Source organism: Leucoraja erinacea, chromosome 3 (genome assembly GCF_028641065.1).
Source record: "Leucoraja erinacea ecotype New England chromosome 3, Leri_hhj_1, whole genome shotgun sequence".
NCBI lineage: Eukaryota > Metazoa > Chordata > Chondrichthyes > Rajiformes > Rajidae > Leucoraja > Leucoraja erinaceus.
This window is the reverse complement of record NC_073379.1, coordinates 93898581-93911295: the sequence shown is the minus strand read 5'-3', so window position 1 is coordinate 93911295 and position 12715 is coordinate 93898581. Positions and strand designations below refer to the sequence as shown.

Here is a 12715-nt window from a genome sequence, read left to right as displayed (position 1 = left end):
GATAATAAAGAACACCACCGGTTGTTGCTCTAAAACAAAAGTTATCTTATTTCTGTTCTAGACTAGGGAAATGAGATTCCTATAACTATTAGAATCTGAAACGTACAATTGAAACGCAAAAAAACTGCACTTGTTAGATGAAAAATAAAAAACAGAAAATGGTGGAAATGTTCATCAGGTCAGGCAGTATTTGGAGATAGTGATGCAACTTAATAACTATCCTTGCCATCCTTTGTTAGCCATGGATAAATCATCGTTCTCAGAGTCCCGAGGAAGGGTCTCAACACGAAATGTCGCCTATTTCCTTCGCTCCATAGATGCTGCCTTACCAGCTGAGTTTCTCCAGCATTTTGTCTACCTTTGATTTTCCAGCATCTGCAGTTCCTTCTTAAACAATTCTCAGAGTCCTTATTTCTTGTTGGAATATGTCTTTAGTTTAATTATCCTACTGAAAGTCACTGACTGCAATAACTGTTTCTCTAAAATGCAGAGGTTTTCCAGAACTTGATATGCAAATATGAACATATGAAATCTTTAACAAATTGCCAAGAAATGGCACGGTTGCGCAGCAGTAGTGTTGCTGCCTTACAGAGCTTGCAGTACCGGAGACCCGGGTTCGATCCCGACTACAGATGCTGTCTGTATGGAGTTTGTACTTTCTCCCCGTGACCTGCATGGGTTGGCTCTGAGATCTTTGGTTTCCTCCCACACTCCAAAGACAGTGGCTTGGTGTATGTGGAAATTGTCCCTAGAGGGTGTAGGATAGTGTTGTGTGAAGATCGCTGGTTGGTGCGGACTTGGTTGGCCGAAGGTCCTGTTTCCGCGCAGTATCTCTAAACTAAACTAAAGAAACGTTTTTAAAACTTGCAGCTGTACATAAAATTATTAATATCGGGTTTGCAATGTATGAAAAGGTTTTTTTTTAAACTTCTAACCTCTTCTATTTTCTATTTTAGGTCAATTATCATGCAAAAAATTATCATCTTACTCCTTTCACCGTTGTTAACATAATGTACAATTTCAGCAAAACCCAGGTAGGCCTTTACAACTGTCTTAACTATGCTAGTTAAAAACAAAATTTTCCCCACATACTTGCTCCCACTCCAAAAAAAATTGCATTCCACTTTCCCTGTGTACCTTCCCAAGCCATATGACAGGTGAAAATAAGGTTCACTGGCGGAAGTTATCTATAGGTCTCCAAAGAATAGTGCATTGAATAACGGAGGCACAAAAGAAAGATACTGCATTACTTTGTGGATGACTTGAATTTTCGTATAGATTAAGGATGTCAAATTGGCAAAGATAAGCTTGAGAATTTTCAGGCTGTATTTGGACATTTTCTTGAAAGTACTTGTGGACCAACCAAGGAATAGACAGACTTATTTTAGAACTCGTGTGTGCAATGAGACAAGGTTTTAATTCGTGTGTGCAATGAGACAAGGTTTCTGTGAGAGAGCGATTATTATATAATAGAATTATGTATACAACATTCGAGTGAGAATATAATAAAACAGATATGAGTGCAGAGTAGGAAAATAAACTAAAAGGGGAGATGGAGGTTAGATATTGCAAACATTTAGTGAAATATTTCGTAATTCACAACAAAGACAGTCCATTGAGGAATCATGACTTTCTGAAGGATTTGTCCATAGCTAACCAAGGGAGATGAGACTGATATCAAATTGAAAGAATAGTGGTGGGCCTAAAGATTGACAGTTTTAAAAATATACTGAAGATGTTTTAAAAAGAAAAATATGAAAATATTATGAGAGTAACTTAGCAAGAAATACAAAAACAGCTTGTAATATCTTGTTCAAGTATATAAAAATGTAATGGCTGGTTAAAGTAAAGTAAATATTTGGTCCTTTGGATCTCCAGAGGATGACTTAGGAAATAATGAGATTAGAGGAAATGGAAAAGAATTTCAACAAATATCTCCTGTCTATCTTTAAAATAAAAGATACCATAAACCAAGTATGATAGGCAATCCAGGAAGAAACTTAAAATAATCCCTATTTTATAGTTACAATTCAATTGAATGACTGACTGATATCCTGAATTTGATGGCCTTAATGACTGGTGATAATGGATGTTATCTTGCAAAAATCCCCATATATTTGAAAACAAAAGATTAACATAAATGTAGGAAAGGAGATGGAAAGCTGGAAACTACAGACTGGATTTTTTAAAATATATATTTCAGTGCGCAAATATTGGAATTCATTCTTTTTCAAGTTGTAGAATGACATTCAAGTGGAATCAGCGTGTATTTAAGGAAGGGAATCCTATTTGACAAATGTATTGCTCTTTGAGGATGTAATATGCACAGTTGATAAAGAGGACCAGTGGATGCCATTTAGATTTCCAACAGGTATTTGGTTTGATATGAAAGTATGACATTAGAAGTATCGTAAATCTCCAATAATGCTGCGTCTAATTGTTCTTATGGTTAGGCATCAGGCTCGATCAAAAGTAACAATTCAATGAGTATATTTCAGCCCAGTCCAGTCAATCATTTTCTGCCATCAGTGCTATCAAAATAGCAGAAATTGTTGAGCAAAACTCAAAGTGCTGGAGACACTCGGCAGGTCAGGAAACATCTGTAGATGCAATGGGCAAACTTTTTCAGTTCAAACCCCTTTTTCAGAAATCAGTGTTCATACGGTTGTAACTTACCCAAGCGGAATATGGGGTGCCAGTTTGTAAGTGGTCTCACTCCGCAATGATGTAGGCCAAGGACAGAAAGGTCAGTATGGGAACAAGGACAGGAGTTAATGGTTCGCAACTGGGAGCTCCAGCAGGCCTTGTCGAACACTTGCACTCTACCCATCGAAACAGTCACCTCGTCTATGCTTGATGAGCATCGGGGGCAACAAAAAAGGAATGGATGGTTGGAAGAGGTGTATGTTAACCTGTGTCTCACCTAGAGAGGCTGTTGAGATCCTTGAGTGGATGTGAGAGGGGCGGTAGGGTCAGGTGTTATATCTGCAGTTGCAGGGGAAAGTGCTTGGGAATGAGGTGCGGAGAGGAATGAGGAGCCAAGTTGTGGAGAGAGTGATCTCTACGGAAAGGTGCGAGGGCATGAAGATGCCACTGATAGTGGGGTCACATTGAAGGTGGCGAAAATGTTGGAGAAGGATAGACATAGAAAACAGAAACTAGGTGCAGGAGTAGGCCATTCGGCCCTTCGAGCCTGCACCGCCATTCAATATGATCATGGCTGATCATCCAACTCTGTATCCTGTACCTGCCTTCTCTCCATACCCCCTGATCCCTTTAGCCACAAGGGCCACATCTAACTCCCTCTTAAATATAGCCAATGAACTGGCCTCAACTACCTTCTGTGGCAGAGTATTCCAGAGATTCACCACTCTCTGTGTGAAAAATGTTTTTCTCATCTTGGTCCTAAAAGATTTCCCCCTTATCCTTAAACTGACCCCTTGTTCTGGACTTCCCCAACATCAGGAACAATCTTTCTACATCTAGCCTGTCCAACCCCTTAAGTATTTTGTAAGTTTCTATAAGATCTGCCCTCAATCTTCTAAATTCTAGCGAGTACAAGCCGAGTCTATCCAGTCTTTCTTCATATGAAAGTCCTGCCATCCCAGGAATCAGTCTGGTGAACCTTCTCTGTACTCCCTCTATGGCAAGAATGTCTTTCCTCAGATTAGGAGACCAAAACTAGACGCAATACTCCAGGTGTGGTCTCACCAAGACCCTGTACAACTGCAGAAGAACCTCCCTGCTCCTGTACTCAAATCCTTTTGCTATGAATGTGTTGTTGGATGCGAAGGCTAGTGGTATATTTAGTTTCAGAGTTGCTATTGGCATAGTCTAATTGAGAAACTGCAGTACAATTTACAGATTTCTCATAATGGACCACTAGCTTTTCAATCAATACATTAAAAATAACCTACTTGAACTAATGTATTTATGAAAGCATTCTCCTGATTTGCTCTTTATAAAGACTCCCTCAAAGTTCTGATTAGATCTTATATCTCTTCTGCTGCAAGAAAAAAAACAGTTCTACAGTCTCTCCCTGTGAATGAACTCCCTCAATCCTTATTATTCTGCAAAATTTTCTAAGCTCTCTCCAGAGGGTTAATATTTCTAAACTGCAGTAGCCCAGAATTGTATGAAATATTCTGCTGTTGCCTTCCATTAGGCCGCCTGGTATCCGATTACGGGTTCATCCTCATAGTGCATTTTGGTGGCAAAAACAGGAAAGCAGACTATTATCTAAATGGTGGCCGATTGGGAAAGGGGGAGATGCAGCGAGACCTGGGTGTCATGGTACACCAGTCATTGAAGGTAGGCATGCAGGTGCAGCAGGCAGTAAAGAAAGTGTAATGGTATGTTAGCTTTCATTGCAAAAGGATTTGAGTATAGGAGCAGGGAGGTTCTACTGCAGTTGTACAGGGTCTTGGTGAGACCACACCTGGTGTATTGCGTACAGTTTTGGTCTCCAAATCTGAGGAAGGACATTATTGCCATAAAGGGAGTGCAGAGACGGTTCACCAGACTGATTCCTGGGATGTCAGGACTGTCTTATGAATAAAGACTGGATAGACTTGGTTTATACTCTCTAGAATTTAGAAGATTGAGAGGGGATCTTATAGAAACTTACAAAATTCTTAAGGGGTTGGACAGGCTAGATGCAGGAAGATTGTTCCCGATGTTGGGGACGTCCAGGACAAGGGGTCACAGCTTAAGGATAAGGGGGAAATCCTTTAAAACCGAGATGAGAAGAACTTTTTTCACACAGAGAGTGTTGAATCTCTGGAACTCTCTGCCACAGAGGGTAGTTGAGGCCAGTTCATTGGCTATATTTAAGAGGGAGTTAGATGTGGCCCTTGTGGCTAAGGGGATCAGGGGGTATGGAGAGAAGGCAGGTACGGGATACTGAGTTGGATGATCAGCCATGATCATATTGAATGGCGGTGCAGGCTCGAAGGGCCGAATGGCCTACTCCTGCACCTAATTTCTATGTTTCTATGCAAGTGAAATGAATTTGCCAGCAGCGGTATAATAAAAAAAACCACACAATACACAATAAAGATTGAACACAAACATCCACCATGGCATTCATCACTGTGGTGGAAGGCACAATAATTGGCCAGTCCTCCTCCATTTTCCCCCGTGGTCGGGACCTCAACCCTCCGCAGTCGCCACTGAGGGCGTCCAGATGTTCAGACAAGGTAAGTCCTGAAACGGTGCCTCCCCAACGGAGACCGCGGCTTCAAGTTGGTGTAGGCCGCAGGCCGGCGGCCGAAGATCTAAAGTCCCCGCCAGGCCGCAGCCAGAAACACCGCAGACTGCAGGGCCGGCGGTCAGAGCTCCTCTCCGGGGATACTAAGCTCTGGATGGTAAGAACCCGCCGCGCCCGCGGGCTGGCGGTCTGAGCTCTTCTCCGGCATCCCCAATGAGGGATCCCAGGCTCCGGACGCAGTGCCAGCTGGAGCTCTGCAGGCCGCGGATTCATGCTGCGTCGGGCCAGTGAACGGAGCGCTCCCCTCCGGCGACCCCCGGTGAGTGCTCGTCTGGTCCGCGACGAACTCGTCCTCGCTGCGCCCGCAGCTGAAGCCCCGGGCACGTCTCCGGGAAAGGCCACACCGATCCTCGATGTTAGGCCACGGGGGAGGCAACATGGAAAAATTTGCCTCTCCATGGAGGAGACGACCGAAACGGTTTTCTCCCTTATCCCCACACCACCCCCCCACGCAAGACACACAGAGAGACATTAAAAATACACTTTACGACGCAATAAAAAAAACAAAAAAAAGGTAGAAAAAACTAACACGTTGCCGGCAGGGCTACTGGCTCGCAGCGCCTCCCACTGACCAATCCTCTTCCATTCATTATATCCAAGAAAAATTAGAGCCAGGTTAGTAACACGGGATGCATCCCATCTGGACCAAGTGAATACGTTGTTTGTGCTCTGCCACCCTTTAAGTTCTTTAGTTATTTTTAACTGTCCAAATATCAGTGGTATTAATCAGTGGTTTGACATGATTGGCCTATTTAAGGTTGATACTAAATACTTGGTACTTTATCTTCATGCCCATTTCCTCTGCAAGAATTGTTTGTCCGACCCAAGCCTTTTTAAAAATGTGGTTGTAAAGGCAGCCTTAATGTCAGCTGCTGACATTAATACTTTGCTCACCTTGCTCCATTTTTGAAGTCTCATTAGTGCTTTCTACTCTCTAGTTTCTATATTCAATTTGATTCTTAGATACATCAAAGCAAAATACTGTTTTGTTATCTTACTGTTGGAGGAATCTATAAGTATTTGAAAGCTGAATTAGCTGAGTTGCTCCAGCTTTTTGTGTCTATCTTCGGTTTGAACCAGCATCTGCAGTTCCTTCCTACACATTTCTTCCCCTCCTCAGATGCTCTCTGACTGCTGAGTTACTCCAATACTTTGTTTTACTCAAGAGTACAATTATCAAATCACGTCATATCAACATTGCACCCAAAATCTACATCCATAACAAATCTCTGACTGATTAAGGGCACTTTCATTTCCTACCCAGGTTCAACATTTAAGTGCTTACCTGGTTTAGATTTCATGACTCCTTGGAAATCATTATCATTTTTGCATCTTTGCAAAACAAGAAGTTGGTAATTCTAAATAAAAAAAAAGTCATCATTCTAACTGGTCAATATTTGGCTGTGTAAATAAGATCTTTCTCTCAGCAAGACTGATAATTAAATGTAAACACAAGAAACTGCAGATGCTGATTTACAAAAAAAACAAAGTGCTGGAGTAACTCAAAAGGATCAGGCAGACCTCTGGAGGACATCAGTAGGTGACAATTTGGGTCAGGATCCTTTGTCAGATTTGGACTACTTCCTTTGCAACTCCTTGGCTCACTCATGCCTTCCCATCAAAACCACCCCATCACATGTGCTTTCCCTTGTATCCTCAGGTGATGTAAAGGGCCTGTCCCACTTTCATGACCTAATTCTTGACCTCTGCCAAGTTTACCCTTGACTCGTACTTGCAGCATGGTCGTAGCAGGTCGTAGGTAGGTCGTGATGCTGATCGTAGGTACTCGTGGCATCAAGTAGGTCGGGGTGTTTTTTTCAACATGATGAAAAATATCCACGAGTAAAAAAGGTCGTGAAAGTGGGAAGAGCCCTTGACTCTTGTCCCTACATCACCTACTCCACACCCATCCAAGGATCCCAGCTGACATCCCAGATGAGACAGAGGTTCACGTGCACTTCCTCTAACCTACTCTACTGAATTCCGTGTTCCTGATGTGGCGAGACCGGGCGAAGAATAAGCGACTATTTCGCCAAATGCTTGTGTTTGGTCCCCTTTAGGCCTGCTGTATCATCCAGTTGCGAACAATTGTAACCCCTATTCCCATTTAGAATTTTTTGTCCTAGGCTTCCATTGCCAGAGTAAGGCCACATGCGAACTGGAGGAATAGCACCTCATATTCCACTTGAATAGCTTACAAACAAACAGGACGATCATTGAATTATCCAATTTTAGGTAACTAACCAACGTGCACACTCTCCCTCCACTATTTTTCCCCCCTCTTTCCGTTACCCCACCTGGATATGCACCCATTTCTCCAGCTTTTCTGCCCCACTGCCCTTTCCCTCTCCCCACTCCCCCTCATAGGAAATGTCAGACTATTTAAACCAGAATTCCTTTCTGTCTTTCCCCCCCCCCCACACATCTCCCATCAAATAATGGATGGAAAACCTTGGCCACAGTAAAAGGATGTGGTTTTTAACTGTAAATTTCATGAAATTTGTGAAAATTGCATATTTGACTACATTCTATAATTTTATTTTGCAGGGTTTAAAAGGATTATGGAAAGGGATGGGCAGTACGTTTATTGTTCAAGGAGTAGCTTTGGGTACTGAAGGCGTCATAAGTGAATTTGCACGTCTTCCTAGGTAGGTCACAGCTGTGGGCTTCTTGAAAATTGCTTCCTTTTATATGGTAAATAATTATAACTAGATAATAATTATTTTAAAACGTGATAAACAGTAGAAATCTATAAATAGGAAGTATGTGATTTGGATGTTTCTTCGAGCGGGGGAGTGGGAGGGGGGGGGGGGGTGAGGATTAAATTTACGTGCATATTTGGAGAGATTATACAAAATGTTTCTGAATTTAGCAGTATTGTGAAAAGAGTCATTCAAATTGTAAGTGACGGGCAAAAACCAGATTCAGATTCAAACCTTATTGTCATTGTGCAGTGTTCAGTACAGAGACAACGAAATGCAGTTTAGCATCTCCATAGATTATGAGCAATAATTAAATATATTTACATGCATACAGTCACCATCTCCCAAGATGAGATTTTAATTGCCTCCTTTGATGTTCAAGCCCCCACCATCAATGCATTGAGCGTCACCTTTGACCAGAAACCTGCCTAAACTAACCAAATAAATGCTATGGTTGTGAGACCACCTTAGAGACTGGTTATCCTGAAGCTAGTGACTTGCCTTTCCACTATCTACAAAGCACAGGTCATGAGTCTGATGTGCTACTCTCAATTTTCCTGGATGAATGAACGGTCTGCATGGTAGGCTGCTGTGGAAGGTTGGATCGTATGGCATCCAGGGAGAGCTAGGTGACTGGATAGAAAGTTGGCTTCATGGAAAGAAGCAGAGGGTGGTGGAAGGGTACTTTTTAGAGTGGAGGCCCGTGATTAGTGGTGTGCCTCAGGGATTGGTGCTGGTTCCATTGCTGTTTGTGTCATATCAATCATTTGGATGGGAATGTGCGAGGCAGGATTAGTAAGTTTGCAGATGACACTCAAGTAGCTAGCATCTTGGATAGTGAGGATGGTTTTCAAACATTGTAGCAGGGTCTTGATCAGCTGAACAAGTGGGCTGAAGAATCATTTGGTATCATTTAAAAATAAATTGGATAGGCATATGGATGAGAAGGGAATGGAGGGTTATGGTATGAGTGCAGGCAGGTGGGACTAAGGGAAAATAATTGTTCGGCACAGACTTGTAGGGCTGAGATGGCCTGTTTCCGTGCTGTAATTGTTATATGGTTATAAGAATGGTTAATAGGGTTTAATTCAGGTAAGTGTAAGGTGATGCATTTTGGGAAGTCAAACCGGGGCAGGACGTAGTGAATGATAAGGCCCAAGGGAGTGTGTGGAGCAGAGGGATACAGTAGTGCAGGTATACACTTCACTGAAAGTGGCATCTCACCTGGGCAGGGTGGTAAAGAAGGCTTTGGTACTTTGGCCATCATCAGTCAGCATAATGAGTATAGAAGTTGGGTCGATATGTCAAGTTGTGCAAGTTGTTGCTGAGGCCGCAGTTGGAGTACTGTGCTTAGTTTTGTCCTTAGGAAGATGTAATTGATTTAGTAAATTATCTTTTCTTGCTGGAAAGAGTGCAGAGAAGATTTACGAGGATGTTGCCAGGACTCAAGGGTTTGTGCTGTAGCGAGAGATTGAGCAAACTGGGACTTTATTCCCTGAAGCGCAGGAGGCTGATGGGTGATCTCATAGAGATGTTTAAAAATGTGAGGGGAATTGAGAGAACGGAGACGGGGAAACACTTTTTCTCACATAGAGAGTTGTGAGTCTCTGGAATTCTCTGCCTCACTGGGCGGTGGAGGCCGGTTCTCTGGATACTTTCAAGAGAGAGCTAGATAGGACTTAAAGATAGCAGAGTCGGGGAATTTGGGGAGAAGGCAGGAACGGGGTACTGATTGGGGATGATCAGCCATGATCATATTGAATGGTGGTGCTGGCTCGAAGGGCCAAATTGCCTACTCCTGCACCTATTGTCTTTTGTCTATTGTCCATTGAATTTATAGGATGAATGCACAGTCTTTCAGCCTGCGTAGAGGAATTAAGAACAACAGGATATGTTTAAGATAAGGAGGGGAAGATGTAATAGGAGACGAGAGGCAATGTTTTCACAGAGCATGGTGGGTATATGGAATGAACTGCTAGAGGAGGTAGTTGAGGCAGATACAATAACAACATGTAAAAGCCATTCGAATAGCTGCAGGTATAGGAAAGGATAAGAGGGAAATGTGGGTAAATGGGATTTGCTTAATGGGGCATCTTAGCCTGCATAGATGTGTTGGACTGAAGGGCCTGTTTCTGTGCTGTATGAATAGGACTCTATAGGTCTCAAGAAGCTCAATGCCATGCACACCAAAACCGCCACCACTTGATGGGCATCCCATTCACTATAAACATTTATTCCTGCAACTATATACAGTGGCTGCAGATATATAATTTACGAGATGGAGTTAATGGTACAGACCTGTCCGATTGCATTGTCAGACATCACAACCTCCACCTCCAAGAAAGAAAAGGGCAGGAGGTGCGCCAGCACCTGCAGTTTCATCTGCCAGGTTGTGTACAATCACGGTTTGCAAAAACATCGGTGAAAGGATTGCAGCAATTCAAGAGCACCTTATTAAAGGGAGTTGGAGATAGCCTTGACTACAATACCAAAATCTTGGAAAATTCATTATTTTTTAAAAATGTGCAGTGTGTTCAGATTATCTGGAAGAAACTTGAATTTATTTTAGCAGCAGCGTAATGTTTATTTTGTTCTCCACACAGTTTTTTATTACGTTAATTTATTTAACATTTTCAGCATTTTTTGTATTACAGAGAGGTTTCACATAAATGGAGTCCAAAACAAATTGTTGGTCATCTTGTACTCAAAGGGTAAGCATTAAGCAGTCTGTTTCTTTTTAAACAAGCCTTTTTAATTTGTTATATTATTGGCATCTATTATCTTGGTCGTTCTCAGCATTTACATAAATTAATTCCACCTAGAAAGCAAAAGAAACTGCAAATCCTGGAATCTGGAACACAAAGAATGCTGAAAGGATTCAGTCCTTTAATTTTACGTTGTACCTTGGCTGAGCCACTAGACAATAGGTACAGAAGTAGGCCATTCGGTCCTTCGAGTCAGCACCGTCATTCAATGTGATCATGGCTGATCATCCCCAATCAGTACCCCATTCCTGCCTTCTCCCCATATCCCCTGACTCCGCTATCTTTAAGACCCCTAGCTAGCTCTCTCTTGAAAGTATCCTGAGAACTGGCCTCCACTTCCCTCTGAGGCAGAGAATTCCACAGACTCACAACTCTCTGTGAGAAAAAGTGTTTCCTCGTCTCCGTTCTAAATGGCTTACCCCTTATTCCTAAACTGTGGCACCTGGTTCTGGACTCCCCCAACATCGGGAACATGTTTCCTACCTCTAGCGTGTCCAAACCTTTAACAATCTTATATGTTTCAACAAGATATCCTCTCATCCTTCTAAATTCCAGAGTGTACAAGCCCAGCCGCTCCATTCTCTCATCATATGACAGTCCCGCCATCCCGGGAATTGACCTTGTAAACCTACGCTGCAACCCCTCAATAGCAAGAATGTCCTTCCTCAAATTAGGGGACCCAAAACCGCACACAATACTCCAGGTGTGGTCTCACTAGGGCTCTGTACAACTGCAGAAGGACCTCATTGCTCCTATATTTGATTCCTCATGTTATGAAAGCCAACATGCCATTCGCTTTCTTCGCTGCCTGCTGTACCTGCATGCTTACTTTCATAGACTGATTAACAAAGACCCCCAGATCCTGCTGTACTTTGCCTTTTCCCAACTTGATGCCATTTAGATAGTAATCTGCCTTCCTGTTTTTGATACCAAAGTGGATAACCTCACATTTATCCACATTAAACTTTATCTGCCATGCATCTGCCCACTCCCCCAACCTGTCCAAGTCACCCTGCATTCTCATAGCATCCTCCTCACAGTTCACACTGCCACCAAGTTTTGTGTCGTCTCCAAATTTGCTAATGTTACTTTGAATCCCTTCATCCAAATCATTGATGTATATTGTAAATAGCTGCGATCCCAGCACCGAGCCTTGTGGTACCCCACTAGTCACTGCCTGGCATTCTGAAAGGGACCCGTTAATCCCTACTCTTTGTTTCCTTTCTGGCAACCAATTTTCTATCCATGTCAGCACTCTACCCCCAATATCATGTGCCCTAATTTTGCCCACTAATCTCCTATGTGGGACCTTTTCAAATGCTTTCCGAAAGTCCAGGTACACTACATCCACTGACTCTCCCTTGTCCATTTTCCTAGTTACATCCTCAAAAAATTCCAGTAGATTAGTCAAGCATGATTTCCCCTTCGTAAATCCATGCTGACTCGGACCGATCCTGTTACTGCTATGCAAATGTGCGGCTATTTCATCTTTTATAATTGACTCCAGCATCTTCCCCACCACCGATGTCAGGCTGGTCTATAATTTCCTGTTTTCTCTCTCCTGCCTTTCTTAAAGTGGGATAACATTAGCTACCCTCCAATCCACAGGAATTGATCATTGGATAGAGCATTGGAAAATTATCCAATTATCCAAAAACAGGATAGAACTTTGGAAAATTATCACCAATGCATCCACGATTTCTAGAGCCACTTCCTTAAGTACCCTGGGATGCAGACCATCAGGCCCTGGGGATTTATCAGCCTTCAGTCCCATCAGTCTACCCAACACCATTTCCTGCCTAATGTGGATTTCCTTCAGTTCCTCTATCACCCCAGATCCTCTGGCCAGTACTATATCAGGAAGATTGTTTGTGTCCTCCTTAGTGAAGACGGATACAAAGTACCTGTTCAACTCATCTGCCATTTCCTTGTTCCCCATAATGAATTCACTTTTTTCGGTCTTTAAAGATCCATCTTTG

The 12715-nt window shown here is 42.7% G+C and overlaps 1 protein-coding gene across 1 annotated transcript in view; it reads left to right on the top strand.

Moving 5' to 3' along the window:
* Positions 1 to 12715, top strand: part of slc25a46 (solute carrier family 25 member 46) — a 46210-nt gene that overhangs the window by 21489 nt on the left and 12006 nt on the right. The window contains 3 exon segments of the mRNA XM_055633214.1: positions 957 to 1034; positions 7817 to 7917; positions 10626 to 10682. Of these exon segments, the coding sequence (XP_055489189.1) occupies positions 957 to 1034; positions 7817 to 7917; positions 10626 to 10682 (236 nt within the window).